The sequence below is a fragment of the Pleurodeles waltl genome, chromosome 10 (assembly GCF_031143425.1).
Source record: "Pleurodeles waltl isolate 20211129_DDA chromosome 10, aPleWal1.hap1.20221129, whole genome shotgun sequence".
NCBI lineage: Eukaryota > Metazoa > Chordata > Amphibia > Caudata > Salamandridae > Pleurodeles > Pleurodeles waltl.
The window spans coordinates 852,818,572-852,841,685 of NC_090449.1; the positions used below are offsets into that span (position 1 = coordinate 852,818,572).

Genomic DNA, 23,114 nt, shown 5'->3' on the forward strand with positions numbered 1-23,114 from the left:
GTGTGTGTGTTCAAATACTTTGAACATTGCCTCTGAGATAATCCTGACTGCTTGTGCCAAGCTACCAAGGGGGTGAGTAGGGGTGATCTTAGGTGTGTGACTCCCTTATCCTGACTAGAGTGCAGGTCCCTACTTGGATAGGGTGTAAACTGACTGGCGACTAGAGACCCCATTTTGAACAGTATAGATTTACTATTCCTATGTACCTTGAAAATACATATGCTGGGGAGGTAAATGTATGTGAAGTTACATATAGAAATTCTAGACTCACTTCCCTCTCTGCATTTTTATTTTCATTATCCTTTACTCCGTATCGTGCCCCATCCATGTTTTAGTTTCGGCTTTCAGGAGGCACAACCTGCAAAACCTGTTCCTCATAAAGGCATCCATTTAGGTAGGTAGTCTGACAATCTTAAAAAAGTAATGTATTTCAGGTGGAATTCCCACAGCCCTTTTTTATAGTCATCTAGTATGGATTCTCAATCTCCTTCTTGAAATTGTGTATGAGTGGCTCTTCTCACCATATGACTAGTGCAGATGAGGTGTCTTGCGAGAAACAACTGTCAATCAATTGGACATATACTCTACTGATATTGTCCCTCCATATTCTTTCCATGTGTGTAAGTATTGCACAGTGGGAATATTGTAGAATGGGAGGCCTGTCAAAGGGTTATTAATCGGTTGCCCTAAACTGTCATTAAGCACCTGGGAGAGTTGGAATTATCTCCATCTCTGCATGCATGGGATTCCATAATCTATAATCTTGTCTGAGCTTGAAAAAAGTTTTCAGGAATCCATTTTTAAAGACATCATCTATGTACATTAGTATTTACATATATAATCAACACAAGAGTGTGGCACGAATCACCTTGACTCCCATTTTGTGTCTAAAGTATGTACATTAGTTTGTTTACACAGGGAGCAACTTCTTTCTTCCCTCCTATTGTTATGTCAGTGTTACACCATAAGGTTGCTTTCAAGTACATATGACCTCGAACCTTCAATTACTTGTGACTCAGAGGTGAATATAATAGGGTTAGTAGATTGGATAATTCAAAGTTGACCTGTGCAGTAAATCACCAGCTCCCTCCCTGTATATAAGGTGTATTTTTCATTAGCAACCCAAAGTGGATTTCCATAATTTCATTTCATCATATATATTGAGTTTTTTCAAGTAAGAGGTAGATATTGCCATGTATCATGTCTTGAGGTTCTTGATTTAGGTAAACCTCAAAGTATTTCAGTCTGTTGTGTATACACATAAAAGGTAGGTCCGACATACATGTTTGTGTGGTGGTTGGTGCTAGTGGTACAACCTCATTTTTAGACCAATTTATCTTGAACCCTGCAAACTTCGAGAAATAGTACAATTGCTTTTCCAGGGCTGCTGCTGATACTTATGGATAGTATAGAAACAATAGACTGTTGTCTGTGTAATATAATGCCTTATGTAGCCCTGCTTTTATTTGTTTTTGTGTATTACGCTTGCTAAGGGTTCTAGGACAAAAAGGAATATTAGGATAACAAGGAGCAATCCTGTCTGGTTCCCCAGTGTATCTGGAAGTAGGGTGAGCCTCCACAATTAAACAATGTGGTTGGCTTATGGCAGTTAATGTAATAAAGTTCTGGAACTTTGCATTCTTTCCATTGTCCAAAACAGATACTCCCATTCTATCCAGTCAAACTTATTTTTGGCTTCCAGGGATAGGAGGACTTTCTCATCTGAGTCATCTTTCACCCGCCATAGGATGTGAGATAATGTATGTAAGTGAATGGTTGAGGAGCGACCAGGTAGAAAACCCACTTATGCTAGGGTGAATCAACTGGATAAGAGCTTCTTTAATCTATTTGAAGGGCCTATATTTGGAATATTCCAACAGGGCCTTGCCTGGTTTAGTGATTACAGATACTCTACCTGTAAAAAATGTGTTTCTTAAGTGTCCTTCCTCCAGGGGCTCTTGGAAGAAAGAGGCTAATCCCGGGACAAACAATGGTTTCATTATCTTGAAAATCCTATTAGGATGCTATCTTCCGCAGGGGCTTTACTACTGGCCATACTGTTAATCACCCAAGTAATCTCTTCTTTTCAGATTTTTTCTTCCGTAGTGTCAGACTGAACCTTTGTCACTTTAGGTACCTGAAACACTCTAAAGAAGTCTGTCCCCTCTCCTGACCCTGAAAGTTTATCAGAAGTATACATAATCTCAAAGGACTTTATCACCTGTCAGAGAATGGCACTGCACTATACTGCCCCCTGGGTACCATGCATCTCAATCATCACATTTCAGGGCCTCCCAACAGCTTTGGGTGCTCTCACAGTGGGAAGGTTATGTCCCTGGGAACGGGGAGGGGTCACGACAGTGAGGGCACTTTTCACAGATGTTGTGATTCTGACTCCACTACAAGAGTAGCAGTGCGCTTCGCGGACCTAGCACTCTTGATGGCTAAACAACTTTTGACACTGTGCTTTAAGTCTTCTGCAGCACCCCAGTCTTCCAATGGTGGGCAGAGGTGGAGTGCTGGAGACTGGCGAAGAGCAATGCTTTACAATGGGAAGAGTATAGAGGGCGTAGAAGCGATCAATAGCATTGAAATGGGATGCACTGTTAGAATCCTTCAAAGCTCAAGAATCTGACAAGGACTAATCATTGTCGCCGCAGCACCCTATCTGCGTAGTGACCCAACCCTCTTAGTTTATTGCCACTGATACACCAGGGGATGTGCGACCCCCTGTACTCACCTACACCACCCAGATATGCTTATCTATGACACCTCATGCCACAGACTAGTTCTTATGATTCACCCTACTGCGGGCCACAATGCACGTACCATCCCCAATGGCCACGCTTTCAATTCACGATCCATATGCATGACACGGACATACAAGTTAATCTTGTGGCGATGCCAGGTTGGGTGGTGGGAGGTTTGAGATTGTTTTTCTCAGTTTAAGGATTATATTGCCTGCTTTTTAAATATCAAAGGTAAATCTCAATCGATTTTCTTCACTCATTCCTCTGACCATGTTCATAACACCTTAAAGGGTAGTGATTTGTGTAAAAAGTATTGCTTCTCCTTTTTATCTAGAAGTCACTGAGGTATCACAGGGATGTCTTCCTTGCTGGTTGAGCAGCCCCACCCAATCCTTACAAACCTTGTCACCCTCCTCTGGTGTGAGGTGCGTCTCTTGTAATAGTGCTATGCCCGGTCATCTCTGGCCTAAAGACTTAAGTACTATCTTTCATTCATTAAAATTGAGCCTATGGTATTCCCCCTACTTGGAACTTGCTAGACTTAGGCTGACCTAGGATTCCCAAATGGTTAGTGATTCTTAACTCATCAATACATGGCACTCAGTCTGTTTAGTGTACTTACATGTTTGCATTGGGCTCCTGTTACTTGTGGTAATGTAATTTCTTGCTTATGTATGTGCTCCTACCTGTATCTTTGCTTTCACCAACACATGCCTATCATATTTAGGAGTCCTAGCAATGCTGCATTTTCTTCTCTTCAACTACTGATAAAATTGCAAGACTGTTTGTGCAAGTAAGTTTTGTGGATGGATGTTATACCAGATCCTTGGTCCATAGAAGAAACATTAATGCCTGCACTTCTTCTTTTTACACCTTTTGTGTTTACTTCAGGCATTAAGTTGCTCATGGGTAGTGGTTAGTTTTTTCAGCCCGGTATGCTGATGTGTTGCTTTGTAGGTGATGCAATACATGTTGTAGATGATACAGTTTTGAAGGGGCAGCTAGCACAGGTCATTTAAGGTGAGAATTATATTGTTGTGTTTGTTTAGTGCCACAGCATGTAGAATGCTTTTCAAAGAGATCAGCATGAATACAAGGACAATGACATGCAGGTATTTACTTCATCCTGGTGAGAGAGGAAGAGGGCTTGAAATTAGACAGTCATCTGCAGTCTATCTTTTGATGCAAGACTTTATATTCCTCCACAAGTAAAGCTGGTACCCTACTGTCTATCTATTCATGGCAATTTGGATCTTGAATGTGAGGTTGGTGTCAAGGGTAAATTTGAGGGGTGTATTATTTGTGGACAGCCGAATTGTGAATAAGTTCAGCTCATATCAGAAAGATATTTAGGGATAGGAGTCTGTCCATTGCCATTTGCTTGATGCGGGAATTTGGATCTGATTGAAGTCAGGTTTTGATAGATACTGATCTGTATGAGGACCAAGAAGGTTGGGTTGTCTCCTGTCAACAGAGGAAACTTTCAGATAGAGTCATACCTCATCTGCACATATATTGGATCTTGATATCAATATCAAAATGTAGAACTTCAAGAACGAGGTTCTAAGTAGAGAGGATGCCTCCCTGGGGCATGCTGTACTTTCTGGCATCCCCAAGACCCACAAGGTTATGTTGGATGAAGAGACACATAGTAAAGCAATCATCTACAGTGCCCAGTAATATCTATATTTCCAGAAAGTAAGAGTATGATGGTTGATTGTCTTGAATGCTGCATAGAGGTAAAACAGAAACAAAAGTCGGAGATTAGTGTTTTTTTGATAAGCAAGGTGTTATCTTTTATTTGGATGTTTGCTTTTTCAGTGTTATATTATTGGCTGAAGCCAAAAAAGATAGCCATGAAGGATGCGGCTTTTAATAAATTGCTTAAGAAGCTGAATGTAGAGAGCTTCCTCCATTATCTTGCAAAGTGACAGCAACTACATTAGAACGTTTCTGATGATTCAGGGATGCTTTCCTCTTGAGCACTATGATCGGTCTAATTTTGATTGTTTTACAAAAGATGCCTTAGCTAAGAGAGCTGTTTACTATGTCAAGGAAGGGTGCGAGAGCTTCTCCATAAAGGATGTTCACAGTGGCTGATGGCAGGACGTCATCTTGAAAGCTGATGGGCTTTGAGAAACGTCAGGGTATTGGAAAAGCCAGATAACAGATGCAAGAGGGGACATATTGGGCACTTTCTGAAATGTTTGCAAACCAATGTTTTATTAAAGCTGGGGGTTTACCATTAGCCACTGGTATGTAAAGTAAGACTTCTTTAAAAAGTATACTCCAACATTTTGTTCTTTATACAAAGGTCTATTTTGCCTAAACTCTAATCTTATGTCAATGAAGCCAACCCGCCAAGCGCTTCACCTCTTCTGCTGACATTTTGCAATTAATTAATATATCTAGATTTACTTTATAATTTTACTCTGTTTGTGCTTTCCTTTGCAAAACATTGGAGAATAATAAACTCTCCAAACATTTTTTGTTCCTTTTTTGAGACAGATACCCCACTTTTCATTCCATTTGTGCCTCTAAGATATAACGTATTTGACCAATAACAGACAGAGCAGAGGATCCATTTTCTACAGTGGTGGTAGCCAGACAGTACTACAAACAAAAAGTGTCATAGCAGTAAATATTTACATGCAGGTCGAATGACTCTGTGCCCTCCCAACCTCCTTAGAAAATATCTGCCTGTGACATGCGTCCCTAATGCCCCTCCACCAATCTACTTATTGTGAACGTCTCACACTACCTAAACATAATATGTGAGGAGAATTTGCAAATTAGAGTTACATCTATAGTGTTCAAGTGGAGCCATCGAAATGGAGTAATAAAACTGCCAGTACCTATTTTCTAAAATTGTGTACCATTACGTTCGACAGAACCGTTATTATTAAGAGAAGTTGCTAAGATCGGTATCCAAATAATTTGTTGTAAAAATTTATTTCAGAAGAAAATATTTTCATGTTTTAACATAGGATTTTTTTACCACATAGGTTCGAGCCAGCGCCATTGCGCAGGACGCTGATCAGAATTACGATTATGCCAGCAACAGCGTGGTTCTACATTTGGAGCCAGGGGACGAAGTCTATATCAAGTTAGATGGAGGAAAAGCACATGGAGGAAACAACAACAAATACAGCACATTTTCTGGATTCATCATCTATGCGGACTAACTCATGATGATTAGAAAAATGACAATACTTGAGAGCCTGTAAATGGATTTGTTTGGCTACAGTCAGTGAATCGAGCATCTTTAGTGACAGCATTATCGTCAATGCTCTGCAGCAGTGAAACAAAATCCAGTGCTACCTGATTCACATCTGCACAACTCAGAAAACATTAAAGTTAAAAAAACATATATCTATACAGACCTTTAACAGATGTGTGACCCTCTACTGCCAAAGCAAATACTCTTTATTGTTAATTGTCCATGTGAATGAAGTTCTATATAGAAAACTTTTTTTACAAAACAATCTAAGACACTGAATTATTCAGTCAACCTACGAGGCTTTGATGTCCAATATTTTTGAAGCTTTCTTTATGTCTTAGCTTTGATTCTTGTGCGTTGTCTGCTAATTGTGATGCTTGGACTCAGCTCAGTGTGGGGAGGAGTGATTTCAGAAGAACTGGGAGAGGTATTATGTTCACAATATGTTGCTTTCCTCTACAGAAAAGGTTTGCCTTTGGCTGTGTGTTGATGCTTCTCTTACCCTTGGAGCTAGATCTTATAATGGACGAGATAAAGATGGAATGAACGGATGAAGTACCCTTGCTGCACTATATGTATTATCTTACCAAATGTGGATTAGGGGATTCACACACAATAACAAGGGCCATGCTCATCATGTATTCCCTGACGAGGTAGGAAGGTAACATTACACATCAAACTTCAAGCTCTACCTAGGAGAACAAGAATTTGAACAAGCATATTTGAAAAGGTGAAATGCCTCATAAATACAGTACAAGACAATTTTAGTTCTCATCAGTGTAGCACTTTAAGTCCTTAAATGCAATGGGGTAACAATTCATGAATAAATAATTATTTAAGATAAATACTGTTCCAAATAATGTTCTTCATACTTAGAACATACCAGCTTATAAGTGCAGCATATTTTTTAAAATGGTGCAGATTCTATGTTTTTATTTAGAAAAGGTTTATGAAAATATATGTTTATCCATAGCTTGATAATATTTTTGTAGCAAGAGGTAGTTCAACAATGATTAATTCATGTATTAACAACATGGTCACTGTTACTTTGAAATACATTTGAAGTCATTCTATCATTAAAGCACAACAGATGAAGCTAATGTTTGTTATCTTAATTTAAACTTACTCCTGGGAACTGCTGGTTCTTTAGTGCAGCCTGAGAAAATCATGAACGCTCTTCGGCTACCATGAGAAGTAGGTAAGAGCACTGCCCTGCACAAATTATGCATACCGAGAGAGCAACAGAGAAAGTCATGTAAAAAACACACCAAGAAAGAACATTGTAGCGAATATATGGCACACTACAAAAAGAATGTCCTACCATCTAGTTCATGTAAAATATTCAGACACCATAATCTATTCTGAGATTTAACATTATGTCAAATTTATGTGGTAGTCACTTCTCCAGCAGGGATTGCGATGGCTTTGTTACCAGTTTAATTTGGGGAAACATATGATTTATGTCTTACTACTATGGGCAAGGTCTTTTTTCATCTAAGTCACAATAACAACAAGCTGGGCTATAAGTAAATGAAGCGAGTTATCCTCTGCTAGTCTAGTTAAAGCAAGTGGTAGCAACTGAAAACCATCACAAATTGACAGAGCATCACAGTGGAGAGATTCCAGAAAAAATGGGGCTGGTATAGCATGTTGTCCTCTCAAGCTTAATGGATGTATGCTGTGACAAACCATGTGGAAATCCTTACTACTGTTATCCATTAACATCTAGACACTGCTGTATACCAGAAACCTTCCATGGACCCAGAGCCATTCATTCACAATTTGGTTCACTCACTTCCTCATTCTACTATTGAGAAGAAATCGTATGGAAGGCTGATTTTCTAATACTTGCCACTTCTTTTGGTTTAAATTAAGGTACGAAACAATCCAAAATGAGTGGTTGTTATAATCAAAGAAAATATCTTAACCAGCAATTACAAATATTTGTTCCATGGTTATGCTCTCTAAAAAATGATTTGCAACTGGATAAAATCTGACTTTTTATCAAAATGATTAGGGTTCCTTCAGCATTACATCATTCTCTTCCGAAACCTACTATGTATAGGCAGTGATGAAAATATGAACCATTTCCAAATACAAACAACTCAACAAAGTGTGGCCCTACTGTATTACAATAAAACAAGCAGCAAATAGTTAATTTTTAATTAGTTGTGCTTCTTGCATACAATGAAATCAATGAAAGAGGATTTGCTCCAAAAATTGGCTGGGGCCATCCTAGATACAATTTTGCACCTGAAGAATATTGCAAGGTGTATTTTCACCGATTTTTACTTTCATTGGAATCAAAAGAAAATTAACTTGCTAATCTTTTCAATTGCAAAAAAAAGGCTGAGTTGAAGGCAACATCACAAGGGTCCCTTCATCAGGAAAAACAGAAACGCCATTTTTATTCGATGTACAACTTTATGTGATATCTTTCCCATAATAATAAACAGGACCGTCTCGTCGGATTTATATTTTAAACAATGACTTGCCTAACCAAATGGAACCTCACTGGTGACAGTTGCTAACATTTCTGTCCGCCAAAGACATAATAGCGTTTACGTTTCAGACAAAATAGTGGCCTTCAGCATTCTATACCTATATCGCATTTATTTTTTACTCACATTTATATTTACTTGTTTAACTTTTCAACAGTTTTCTGTACACATTAGTGCAAGATTATGTTACAAAAGAAAAATGACATCAAACGGCATTTGGCATTAGTTATCTGATCTCGGTCCAAGTCCAGGTGGATGCGGAACAGATGGGCTATTAAGTCTTCCTATAAGGCTAGAAACGGATCACATTTTGGTCGTGAGTAAGCACTAAAAGGTTAGGGGCATTCTCACTAAACTTCCACGCAACGCAGGGCAGCAAGCAACGTTGCTGCGCTGCATTGCGTGAAAGCGAGAGCGCACAAATGCTCTGTGTCAAAAAATATAAGGAGCATTTCTTCTCCCTCCTTGCACTGGGGCACTTCAGGCAGCATCGTGCAAGGGTGCCTGTGCTGCAAGGAGAATTGTTTTTGTTCAGGAAGGGACACCTTCCTCCACAAAGACAAGCTATCAAGACATGTTCCTCTTTCTATGTGTGCTGCAGAAAGAGGAAATAACGAGGAGAAATAAAGATTTTACTCCGCGTTACGCCACCTCCCGGGAGGCGTAGTGATTTCACACAATCTCACGTTTACAACCCTTTGTAAATCTGGGATTGCATGAAATTCGTGGGTGGATTCATAGGAACTCCAATGCTCCACCCCTGGAACACCTCCCAGAATGAGATGTAACGCAATGCAGCGCAAGCGTTACATTTTCCTTACAAAGCCAGGCGAGGTGGAGCAAATGCATGTAAATATCTACTAGCATTTTGCATCATGGACGTGCCACAAAAGTGGTGCAACCATGACACAAAATGTTAGTGAATATGGCCCAAACTTGCTGACCGTCACAATGACTTATTCTGCACTTGCGCAGTTTCTTTTTCAATCTGGTCTCATTCTGAAGCAGCGTTCTTCCCTGAAATATTCAGAGGTTTGGAGAGGTAGGACCGTTTATTTAAGAGGATTGCTTTGAAGGTATTGAAAATATTGAAATTAATTCTTGCATTAAAGGAGAGCCAATGTAACTGACTGAACACTGGGTGGAAGGGAGCAAACTTCTTAAGAGTTTATTCTTGGCACTGAATGGAGAACAGCTTTTAAACAATCAAGACACGACTGTGGCACTCTCACAAGGATGCCAAATGCTGTGGCACATGTGAGAAATGATCATGGCATATGCTGCTGAATTCAGGTGGATGAGAGTTAACAAATACTTGATTTACTTTAGTGAGTGAAGGTGGATATTACAAGATTGGGCAAATATCCCCATGTGGGGCACAATGGGAAATAATAGTGTCAAGCCCACTGATTTAGATAATGCAGCAACTGGAGGGAAAATACATGAGCTGAGTTCATTCTGAATCATTGAGTTCAAACATAATTGTACTCTACAAGTGATTAGAAGGCCTTTGATTTTTATAGGTTTAACACCAATGTTATTCTGCACCCGTTGTTGGAGTTTCATGAGGCAAGCTTGAAGGAGTAGGTTTCATGTAAAGACTTTTTCATGTATGATTGTAGATCATCAACATTCTGATGGCTGGCAACCCCTATTCCCTTCAATATCAACCTCAGTGATTTGTGGTATAAGTTGAAATAATTTGGCGCAAGTCTTGAATCTTGATGAATACCACATTGCTCTTTTAGAGCTGTGCTCCCCTTTCTTTACTAATTGAAATAAATTGAATAAACATGACAAGGACCACTGCAGGACTGGATCCTGAAACCCCAAGTACTTAACTAAAGTTCCCAACAATGAACTACAATGAAGGTCATTGATAAATTAAGCATTATGAAAAAGGGGACTCACCCACATCCACATGCACTGAAAATCATCTCCAATTCATATAGTGTTGGTCTGGTGTACAAACGGTGCAAAAGTCAGATTATACCCAACCTGAAGGAGACTGTCATTGATATAGGAGGTCAGTTGGCTGAAGTTACATTTCCCAATTGCTTTCCTTAGCCAGGGCAGAGAGAACACTGGTCTGAAATTGGCTCAAATATTCAGGTATAGGTTCACCATTTTAGGATGGAAGCCTTCATTCCAGAGGGTAGGAAACCCAGGAAATTGTCTTGCGTAAGTGAGGCACACTTAGTGATGAGCACTAAGTGTGTTCAAAAAGTGGAGATTTTATTTTATCATGCAAGGCAGGAAAGAGTCTGCGTAGTCAGTAGGTTATAATTGCTTTACCAAGTCGGGAAGGATTTGTTTGGGGACATAGTGGTGAACTGGAGTGAACAAGTACTTGGAGGAGAAACCTTTGCTGGCGAAGAACAATAGAATTGTGTTGTATTTGTGTCCTGATATACCTTGGAGTGAGTGAGAAGAAAGAGCAGAGTTGACAAGTAAGAATTTGATGGAGTGTGCATGATTATTGAAAGTGGGGATTTGTTCTTGAAAGGAGCTGGCCTTTGTTCACACATCATTTGACATATTTCTTCAAAGCTTTTAGGTAAGTGTAAAGCTTCAGTAATTTCTATGGTAAAAACAAATGGTAAGTATATTGAATTAGTTAGTCTTTTTTGCAAGGAGATCACTCAACCAAGGTTCTTTTGGTTTAGGCTTTGAAGCTTTCAGCTGACGAAATGCAATGGTGTCCGCCACATTCTATATGATGGCATTATACACTTTTAGAGTAATATTTATATCTGTAAAATGATCAAGATAACTTAATACGGGAGAGATTTCATATTAGCCTGTCGTATTTCAAGGGGTGCTTCCAGAATTCCAGTGAGTGAGTTTAGAAAGCAGAAGGTGAATGGAAAGTGACTGAACTAGTCGAAGGCTATTGCTGGTAAGCGTTTAATTGTTGGAGAACTGGTAATGATATACTTGTGAACTCTATCTTTCTTACGTATCAATTGAGTGACTAGAGTACATAGTTGAAGGTGGTGTATGGCTTGGACTTGATATTGCCCAATTCAGTGTTAAAGTCTCCCAAGTATGTTTTGTTTGAGAAGAATACGTGATTCATTATAAGATATTCTGTATGGTGCTCAAAGGAGAAATGTTGATTACTTTTAGGCATTCACATTTTGTGACAGACATTTATTGAAGAATCTTACACTTCAGTGAATCTTTACAGATGATACCAATGTCACCCTCTAATTTTTACTGCCTACCACCTCTCAGAATGTTGTATCCCCATGTGACCAGTGAATCCGAGATAGATTGGCAGTGAGCGTTCAGTCAGGTTTGGATGATGCAGTAAAAATCAAGCATCTGTTCATTTATGACATTGGCCATGTACGTACGGTGAGCACTCATGGATCTCACATTGCGGAGTAAGTAGAGGAGATAGTGAATTCAAGAATGGGAGCTGCAAATGTGACTCAGTTCATTATAGTTCAAGGTTCCTTACATTCACATGCTTGAGAGCAGAGTTGATAGGAGTGCTTGTGATACAAAATGTGATTTATGGAAAAATGTGGTGCAGTTGTTTGTATGCGATTATTGGGGACTTTAAAAACATTAAGTGTATGGAGCTGTAGATTCTGTGGAAGATAAAGGAGGATAAATACAGCACTAAGGGATCAAATGGCATAGAGAAGATCAGAAGTTACTGGACACCTTAGCGTTTCAGATATCTGGTGTGCAGAGTAGTTTTATGCAAGAAATTACAGACTAGATGCTCAAGACTGGGAGAGAGGACAATGGAGGGATACTATTGCAATACAGCAGAATCAGTGGCAAAGACCTGAGGTGATGCATCTTAGAGCCATTACAACCAATAGTTGATAGGCAAACTCTATGAGCACTAACATATGAAGGGAGAATTTAATACATTAGATAGATGCTCAAGCACGAGATTGTGTGATGAAGTTCAATACTGCTGCTGGATTTCCAGCAGATTTCCAGCTGCTTGTGCCTTAAGGTCAAATGATTTAGCTTCTTGCAGAGCACTGAACTGTAGGAGGGTGTGAGGGAGAGATTGTTAATAGGATTAAAGAAACCTACATTTTTACATGTTTCATATGTGTTTCAGTGCCTGGAGTTAAGAGGACCCTTGCCAAATATTTAACTTAAATGTCAAGGCTTGGTTTGGACCCTGTGTGTTCTGGCTTAGTCTGCCGCATAGATACGGTCAGAAGGGCGCAGGAGACGACTGCCTCAGAGTCAGACAATTTTCAAACCATCTTGAAAGAGAGAGGCAACTATGCCTAGGAGGCAGAGCTACTGCAGGGGTCAGTAAAAAGGTAGCAGTTACCCACAGGATCCTGGTGCCACAGTTGGGCTGCATCCTGTTGGAGATTCTTCCTTTTAGGGAAGCCAGCCAGCCCAGACACCCACACACATTCACCAGGTGGAGGGCAGCAAAGAGACTGGAGACTGGCTTGGATGAACAGTATGGAGTAATATTACAGTAAACAAAGGTTCTCTACCTGGAGGATTACACCTATAGCAGCAGAGTCAATAGACTGAGTTTCCCCCATGTGAGCAGATGCAGGTTGGAGTTGAGGGTTCACATTGGTCTGGTGCAAAGTCACTTGCTCCTCACTGATAGCTTAAAATGGGCGCTGGTGGCACCTTTAGGTCAAGCCTAAACAGGAAGAAGCCTCAATCATGATCCTAGTATTTCAGTATGGCCAACCTCTCTGATTACGTAAATATGCAACTACTGTCCAGGAATGTTAACTGCACCTCTTTCTTTCCCAAAAGCTGCACCAAACAGCAAGGCACCCCACTGACACTGGCATTAAAAATCATTATCAACACAACGTGAATATGTAACAACTGGTGCACTTGTTTGTATTAAAAGGCTTTAATCAGGACCACTGGAATAATTGACATGAGAGACCAAATTACACAGCAGAGTGTAGTACTAAATTATGCAAAATGAAAGGGCAAATGATGCTGCATAATGCGGCACATTTTGTAATAGTATTATCTCATGATTTTGTTATTTTTACCCTTAAGCGAATAGGAGAAAGAAGGGTAGGAGACAGTTCAGTGTTGTGCCCTGACCATTCCCACACACTATCAGGCCAGGTGGTGATGGGCGCAGTGAAAGTTACAGAAGGTTGTGATATAATGACACCACAAACAAGACGACACTTGCTCACTTGTAACTTTAAAGACATCTGCTATGAGCAGAATGGAAATCTAAGCAGATGCTCGCAGCAAGACTGCATGGAGTCGCACGACCATCGAAAGACCGACTCTTTAATAGGCCAAAATGAATTTGTTACATTTTTCCTGAGGGGATGGAGGAGGTCATCATTTTATAAAATGTAACCAGCAGTTTAACAGCGGCAACACAGTAGTTGTAGGTTTTGTTCTCAAGCACAATACACAATTAAATTATCAGCTGTACATTGGAATGCTCAATTTGCGCGGTGTGCAGGTTTTCATGGAGTAAAGATGAGAAATGATTGCAAATATTGCGGAAAATTACTCACAACATTTTTCAGGAAAACGCTTGAATGTTTATAAATTAGGATGAACTCATGTTGTAAACGAACCAATGCTGTGCTAGTTGTAGTCTAAAATTCAGGAACAGACATTCAAGAAAGTAGTAGGCCCGGTTTTGTGCCAACAAAGAAATTTCACAACACACAAAAGACCATGATTTCTAATCCAAAATCTCCTTTTATATGTGTATAATTTTTACCAGAGCCCTACTAAGGCCTACTTAAATCGAAAAGTGTTACTTTACAGATTATGCACTCAACCAGCAGCACATATGTTGTATAAGAAGCACGATAGAAGAGCAATGCATTATAGCACTTTATTCAAACAAAAGCCTATTTCTTGCAATGGTATCCAGGATGTCAGATGTTCTGTTCCTGCTGCACAAGTCCGTAACATCTGTTTCAAATGTACATAAATGATGATTTGTAAATAATTTATAATTCTACAGAACTTGTTATGAACGAAAAGTGAAGCATAGCAATGATCTGTGTACAATTCATGCATTCATTCAATGTTGCAATTCATTATTTTCTAATCATGATCATATTTAAAGCACTTTTTAATTTGAAGATAAAACAGGCATCTTTCAACAGGGAATCTAGATATAAAATGGCCTCTGAAAACCAAGAATATTTGTATTCTCTTTCAAATTTTGATGGCAACGGCTATTGTCCGACAGCACTCACTAGTCACGATTTTAGTATGAGAGGTCAGTTGATTCCTAATTTATTTTCAGACATTGGCCCAAAAAGCTCTGGAAACAAGGTCCTTGCTAAAATATGTATGACTAAACCGTTCTTAACCTAGCTGATAATGCAGGAAACCGCATAAGACACAACTTAAATAAAGTACTTGTAAATAAAGTGGTGTTGTTTTTTTTAATTATGTTTGTAAATTAGAAAAAAAAAAATCAGCATTGTGATTTCAATGTGATAAAAGGTATGTCATGGTGATGGCATTATTTTAACAATTTTACAATAATCGTCTTTGCAAAGTAAAACTTGGAACGTCTTAAAACAACAATTTCCACCTAAAGTTCAGAGAAGTTAATACTTGTTAGAACTGTTTCTTTAAAACAACAAATTGGCTCGTAATTAAAATTAATATTTTCGTAGTAGACAGTTTGCAATTGGATCACTGATTTTCATTAAACAAAATGAAAACGTACGACTGAAAGTCATCTCCAGTTCATAAACAGGATCATTTTTATTCAGCATTAATTAAAGAGCAGCAGGATAATTACAACCATCATCAATATTATAGAAAACATCAAATTGTTCTAGCGGTGGGCATTCAACTGTATGAGCTATTTTACCTTGAGTAGTGCAAAATGCTGTCCGCGTGTAGGTGAAGTGTCTTTGATCGAGGTACTGGAAATGGCAATAACTAACTTTACAACATTTCCTACTGTGTTAGGTTTTAATACACTGAGGCCCTGCTTTAGGTATTGGTGGACTGGTTACTCTGTCGCAACGGTGACGGATATCCTGTCCGCCGAAATATAAATCCCATTACTCCCTATGGGATTTATATTTCAGCAGACGGAATATCCGTCACCGCTGTGACGGAGTAACCCTGATGGCTATCCCATTTGCCAATATCTAAATCGGCCCTGACTCTTCCTGCTATTGTCAGAAGTGTAATTAAAAGACAGAAGACTCACAACAGCACTAACCTCTGAACATAGAGTAAAATGCATGTTGATGCGACCTCTCCAAGAGTAGGCCAAAAATATGTGACTATAAATTTATTGAGATTTGCTCTCACCTAGGTGAATGGATCTCTCTGTGCGTAATAACTATGTTAAATTCTTTATGTTTCTATTTTCTTTCGGTCCTGCTATAAGTCTGTACCTTTTTTGTGCATAAATGTATGCATGTCTTGGTCTGCATTCATAAATATATCAATTTTTCATGCATGTATGAGAAACATACATCATGTAATATAGTTTTGTATTGCGTGCAATTACCGCCAAGGTGTCCTGGCAATAAAGGGAATAGAGAATGCCACTGACCAGTCAAGGAAGAAAATTGAAAAAGTCAGGTTTTGAGTTTCTTGAGGAAGCCTGACTAGTTAAAGGTGGTTTTAATCACCAGGGTCAGGAGTTACTAAATTTGGCATGAGATGGGAGAAAGTTTGGCCTCCTAATCTGGTTTTCCTTATAAAGGGAAATTATGACAGCCTTGAAAGGAGATGAGTAGAGGTTGTGAAATGGAAAGTAAGGCTATAGTGTATTACAAACATCCATCATGTGAAAGCTATAACCACTGGATATGAAGCTCCATTATTTAAATGTCAGCCATTTTCTTGGATTCTCCACCAGTATCTTATCAACTGCAGAGTGGGATATGCCGCGAATTAACATTTTAGGCCTTATATTAGTGAGGATATGAGAATACCCGTGCCCTCCATATTTCATCAGACGATTCTTAGTGTGGATGTCATGTGCAATAACAATCCGGTCCTCATAGCCTTCATCGATCAGACGTCGGAGTCTGCAAAACATACAAATGTGAAATGAGTCTTACTGGAACGAGGCGTCACAGACTACAATACCCCATACGGTCTTGGCTTTTGTGCACATTTAACAAACAGGCCTTACTATTACAGTAAAATAGTAGATTTTAAAATACAAATCTGAGAATATATTATAATTCACAAATAGTGCTTCTAGTTTAAAAAGTGTACTTATTCCAGCAAAATAAGGGCTGAAAATGTCTAGGTGCAACAAAGATTTGAATAATGATCAAGCAGGAAAGCAAACAATTAAGGAGCAATGTAATCGGAATTTACATTTGCATGCATTGAACAACTTTCTGTGGAAGAATAAATGTATGTGTTGAGTAATAGAAAGCCCCTAAATTCCCACTACAGAATATGAGCAACTTCTAAAGTGCTGCTTTGGAATCAAGACCCAGGGCCTCATTATGACCCTGGGCGGTTTTAAGACTGACAGGGCCGCAGTGGCGGTCGAACAGCCGCCTATGTGTTGCGGTGTGACTGCCACATTACGACTGTGGTGGCTTCGCCACAGTCGGACCGCCAGCATTACCAGTTTTCCTCCACAGGCGTGGCTGGCGGTGCTGGTGGTCTTAATCCGCCATGGCAGCGCAGCTTGCAGCACCACCTTGGGGATTACGAGTCCCTGCTCCACCGGCGATTATATGGCAGTAGCCCCACCATGTAAAGGCTGGCAGAGACGGGGTGCAGGGCCCCCCTGCCCGGCCCCGTCACAATGTTTACTGTCTTCTGTGGAGACAGTGAACATCGCGACGGATGCTGGTGCACTCTACACACAACAACGCTGCCGCTGGCTCTATTATGAGCCGGGGACAATGCTGTTGTGCGTTTCCTGCTGGGCCAGCGGGCAGAAACATTGTTTCCACTCTTAATGGGGCCCACAGGAAGGCGGCTACACTTGCGGCAACCTGCCTGTCGGGACTTCGGCGGATGGGCTTTTCCGTCCGCCGAAGTCGTAATGATCCCCAAAATGTTACAGATCGTTTTTGGAAATTGTAGCAGGCACTTCTAAAAATTGTGAATATCATCCTGAAATTCCATGTGTGACATCTGCACCTCTTCTTTCCCAAATCTGCATTTAACATCAGACAAACCCCCTCATAATAGCACTAAACATCATTATCAACACAAACCGACCTTATAACAGTGTAACAGTCGGTGTTGTGGTTCATATTAAAAGTCTTTAGTCAGGGCCACTGGAATTATGCAAAGGGGGGAGGGTCAAATTATGCAGCATGATTTACTAAACTATGCAAAACAAAAGGGCTAATTATGCTGCATTATTCATAACACTTTTGTGATAGTATTTCCTCATTATTTTGACATTGTTACACATGTTGGTGCTATCTAGGCAAATAATTCATTCATTAGCACAAGCCTGACCCCCCAAATACAACAATAAGGAACAAAAAGATGCATAGTCAGCATATGTAGCTATGGCACACAGCAGACAGGTTGCATTTAAGAAAATGTGTAAAGCATTTAGAAGTACAAAACCAGTTAAACAGTAGAAAGCACCACAGAATAAAAATTCTGCTGCATTTATAAACTTGTAGAATATTTTAATTAACAAAATTGCATCAAAACAATAAAAATTAAATATGAGGAACTGGAGTTCTAAATCTTAAATAAAAATAGAGCCATGAAGAACAAATCGCCAAATGCAGGCCACTCGTTGTGCAAGATTGGTAAATGGTAGGGTTTGAAGCTGAACCTGAAAGAGTACCAATCGGGAACAAGGACCAGGTTCGACCCAGTGATAAAGTTACCTCCTTGATGTCAACATTGTTCGGAGAAGATGGGCTGTGGGGCTGGCATCGAGAAAAGGGATCCATCATCAATGGACTGCAGCATCATGACCAAGTCTTGACAAAAACATTGTTTAGTGTGGAGAACCTCTGGCAGGAGAAGTTTTCACACATCAGAGGTTTTCGGCGTGGGTCAGATCTTGTCGAATCTGGTGTCCAGGAAGCTGTGGTATGGAGTGCAAGCGGACTTGGCTTTGAGAACTTCCAATGTTGAGTGAGGAAAGTAGCAGTAGCCACAGTGAAGTCGAGCTCATTGATGTAGCACCCTCTGTGAATCAGCAGGCAGGTTGGGGCCAGTCCGTCAATGGTTCTCTATGCAAAATGTTTGTAGAATGTTTCTAAGTCAGGAAGAGTACACTCTGAAACCAGTCAAGGGTTCCAGGACCTAGGAAACTGCACTTGGGGGTCAGTACGCACTCCAAAAGAAGTTATCAGCAGGGTCCAGGGCAGGTTCAGCTGAAACGGTTCAGCTAGGCTCTTACAGAGATGTGTGCGTCTGACAACTTTTATATCCCCATAGTTTAACAGGAAGTCAGCATACTGACTGACCCTGGAAGTCCACTTCCCTGTTTAAAGTACAAGTGGGGGCAGGTCTAAGTCTCAACAGCAGGTGGATTCCTTCTTGTCTCTTCCGCCGGTCCAGTAGCATTCTGAATAGGGTGGCCAGGGGCGGGGGTGGAGTGACACCTGCCTTCTCTCTAACCAAAACTGAACAAGTTCCCAGGTGTAACCCTAGTCACTTTTGCAGCAGCTCCTGTAGGCCCTACTGCAAACAATCCCACAATGTACCTCTCTACCTAAATCCAACATGGCAGACAATTCTTCCACTGTGCAGAGCTCCTGCACCTACCCACATCAACAGTTTGAGGCATACTCTCAAAGTCTGCCTTTGACAGTACTGCTACTCCGTCAAGCTCAGTCTTGGCCATTACCATGGTCCATGGGGAACACTTCTCATCAATGCCACCTGGGATAAAGCAAACCTTTGTCTACCCACAAAGGCAACCCAAGTATGTGAACAGCACCATCATAGCTAATAAGGTTATGTGGCCCATCTTGCATCTCATGTAAGGGTTCTGACCCCCAAGTGACAGCCAGTGCTGCTCCAAATGCAAGCTGTTCAGCAAACATGTGCATGGTCATATTTGTTGCCTGCAGTAGACCTTGCTTCCAGCACTCGGTCTGGCAAGGAGTCACCCACTTGCTCCTGAGAACTTTTTGACCGCTTACATTTCTCGGAGTGTGGGGTTGTAGACAACTTCCTTCCACTATAGCTTCTGCCCTAACAGAGCTTGCACATTGAGAATGAGCAGGTGCCTGGCAGGCCGCACCTTCTAGGGTAGACACTCAGTCCCACTCCACTCTGGTGGTATCCTAAAGGAGTCTGCCTGGCCCAGATGCCGGGTATCCTGATGCTGTTGCAGTACAGAGAGCACCTCTAGGTCAGCAGTGGCCTCACTAGTGCCAATTTGGGGGTCCTCTCCTGTTTGAGCAAGTAACCCATGGCTTTGTGGTCCTCAACTATGGGTGGCTTTCTTCTCCTAACATTTCCTTGTCTATAGGGCCTTCACATTTAGTTTAAGACCATACTTCCAGAAATCTGGGTGTTTGGGGCACCCTGACCAGCTGCGACACCTAGCTCTTTTTTTGCCTTTGCGAGTTCAGTGCTAACGATGCAGTGTTGGGTTGGTCAGCACTGATAACTTCCCTCCTCTCAGCAAGTACCCACCTTTTTCTAGTGAAATCAAGGCTACAGGGATGTCAGATTCCTACCCATGGGCATTCCATAACCTGCAAACCTCTCCTGGCAAATACTGATTTAGAGGAGCCAGTCATTCCAGCACCATGGTGTGGCTAGCACATGTATCCATCAGAGCAGTGAAAGAGACCACATTCACTGTGATGCTCTGGAAGTGATTTCTACCACCATCAGGATCACCAGCCTACATTTGAGGTCCATTTCCCAACTAAAGGCTATAACAACTCCAAAGCTATACTTTGTCACTCCAGCGGAGTGCCCAAAAGTGTTAGCCTTTGGTGCGGAGCATGAGGATTCTTCCTTTCTGTGCCATGGCTGCTCACAGTTTAAAGCACCTACCCGTCTCAAAGGTTTTACTTCCTCCTAGGTTCCCACTTTCCTGTTTGTCAGGGGTGATTGGGGCTCTCTACTTCTCAGATGTTTGGGGCTCTACGTGTTTTTCTTTGTGAAGCTTGTTGCTCTACTCCCTTACCTTGTGTGAGCTTGGTTTCCTCTTCTTGGCATTACTCTCTTGTGATCTTTTGGGAACCCTAGTACGTATTCACACATCTGCTGCCCTCTCAAGCTTTCTGGATTCAGTCATCCTCCACTTTGAGCAGGTGTACATCTGTAGGACAATTACTCAGGATATGCATTGACAACCAAATTGAACAGCCCATCATAAGTGTCAACTGCATTCCTTTTCACCCAACCATCCAGTGCTGTCATTGAGATCGCCACAAAATATGCCTGTGTGTGCTGTGATTCTGTGTGTGTCCACCAGAATTTCTTCCTATAGTCTTCAGGTGTGAGATCAAATTTCTGTACTAGCGCATACTTCATGTGGGTCATCTACCCATTCCTCTAGATTCTGAGTGTATCCTACCCCCGCATAGGTACTAACTTCCCCAATAATGGTCTACTTTGCTCTGGCCCACTCTGTTCTTAATGCTCTTTCATATGAGACAAACCATTGTCAAAGTCTCATCCCTGTCACAAAGCTAGGCACTACCTTTTTAGGCAAGTGTGGGGTGTGCACCCCCTCTATAGACACCTCACCACTGCTGCTACCATCTTCACAGGACATCAGGCCCAGTCTGGCATTCTTCTCTTCTAAGGCCAGTTTCTTCTCCTCCAGGGCTAGGGCAGTCAGTTTGGCTTGAAAGTCCCCTGTAGTGGATCCTATTTTGTTTTAATGGAGTTAGGAGTTTAGCTTAGCCTTTGGCTTGCAGGCCTGTGTCTCCGTCACCTAGTGACTTTTAATCTACTTAGCTTGCTCTGTTTTAGCACATTTATTTAATTATTTCTTCCACGATGGCTGCCATGTTTATAGTTAGGAAGATGTTTTAGTTTCATGTTATCAATGCCACTCTGTAATGGCATTACTATCTGTGTCAAAGATAAATGAGATACGTAGATATTCACATCATGTACTTTCCCACGTTTGTGTGACAGTAACATAATGTACCTCTTCAGGGAATTGTTTATATAATGGCCACCTCAACCATGCCTTCTTGTCTATTGTTTGGGAACATACCTGTGTCAGGGGTCCTACAAATCTGTATAAATACATCTCACACAGACAAGATAATCAGAGGGATTCCTAGCAGATGCCATCGACGCTATCAATGCTACACGTCGCCTCAATGCTGATCCAGTTTTTGTGTCCCCAAGGAGTCTGACCTAGAAACCTCATTCCAAGGTAACGCATGTTGGAGGGCTCTTCTCATGGACCTGGTACCGGCAGATTAGGTTTAACGCACCTAGCTCTCGTTAGGTTAGAGATTAGGTTCTTCATCCTAGGATATTAGGGACTATTTCACATCTATTTCATAATACATGTTAGTGCAAGATGGTGTGGGTCTTTGTATTCATGACTCTTGCTTTTACCATTCTGATTCTTGCATTGTTCATTATCCTAATCATTGCAGCCCATGCAATTTACCGTAGATTGCCGTCTTGCTAACAAAACCTATTGAAACTTTACTGCCTCTCCTTCATTGCCTGTGGGTATGACTGAGACATATTGTTCATGTGAGTAAAGGGTAATCTTTGTTTAACCATGACCTCGCTAAGATGTCGCACTCTTGATTCCATGCATAAAGGATGCCACAAATCACCTTTTGCTGTTTGGGTTTTTGGTGAGGTACTGCCTCTGAGCCAGGAGGGTTGGGCTGACTGTTGTGACTTGCAGTAGGAGATCCTAGTTGCCTACAAATAAAAGTGCACCCTCTCCAACTGCTTGTCCTGAAACTCTATATGTGGACGGCTAGTGGTGAGGTGCTTAAGCAGTAGATGCCTTCATTTCCCACCATGGGAAGTGCACATTAGAAGCTTTTTTTGAGACACAGCATGCTCACCTTCTATCTTTCCTGGGGATTCATGAAACTCTTCATCATTGTCCTCTGAGTTGACCTGTAGACTTCCTCCTAGGCCCTGAGGGCCTTTGTATAGTAATTTCCCCTAGAATTCAGGGGGAATTCATATAAATTGCCTGTCTCTGCATAGGGCTTTCAGATCCTCCACAGGTGCTCCTCTCGCTGACACAGCATCAGAGACAGGAAGTACTTCCATACCCCTTAGCAAGGGATTCACGCCTTAGGTTTGCCTACCCGATTGGAAGAATAAGTGGAAACTTGAATAGTATGCTATACAGAATAAATAAAGATATACCTGAGATACACATCCAGTCCAATAGGTGGTGGTTACATTACTAAGATGGATTGTCCTGATGAGAGCAAAAACACAGATGATGGAAAGAATGCTGAACAATGCAAACATTCACCCCCAGTTACAGATCTGTGTTCAATCCAGCACTTTTTTACTCACCACCCACCCCAGTTTGGACCCCAGTTTGCAGCCACCTGCAAATTAGTCTTGACCCTGTTCCCCTTGGGAACAGTCCAGCTCGAACTGCCAGGCCAGGTCCTCCCTGGACCAGAAACAAGCATTCTGGGACCGGTTTTGGGGTATCACCCCTCATCAGCCAGGCTAGCTTGAATCCAGTGGAACAGTGAGCACGGGAACCAACGTCTAGGCATACCCTTCCCACTTAGGGTA

General features: G+C 41.1%; 2 protein-coding genes across 2 annotated transcripts in view; one reads left to right on the forward strand and one right to left on the reverse strand.

Annotated features, from left to right (window-relative positions):
• The window catches only part of C1QL3 (complement C1q like 3), a 154,467-nt gene extending 139,608 nt beyond the window's left edge, over window positions 1–14,859 (forward strand). The window contains exon 2 of the mRNA XM_069211552.1: window positions 5,756–14,859. Within this exon, the coding sequence (XP_069067653.1) occupies window positions 5,756–5,935 (180 nt within the window). The 3' untranslated portion in view covers window positions 5,936–14,859. The remainder of the gene's footprint in view (window positions 1–5,755) is intronic.
• A 311-nt stretch (window positions 14,860–15,170) lies between these two features.
• PTER (phosphotriesterase related) overlaps window positions 15,171–23,114 on the reverse strand; it is a 132,276-nt gene continuing 124,332 nt past the window's right edge. The window contains exon 5 of the mRNA XM_069211551.1: window positions 15,171–16,483. Within this exon, the coding sequence (XP_069067652.1) occupies window positions 16,273–16,483 (211 nt within the window). The 3' untranslated portion in view covers window positions 15,171–16,272. The remainder of the gene's footprint in view (window positions 16,484–23,114) is intronic.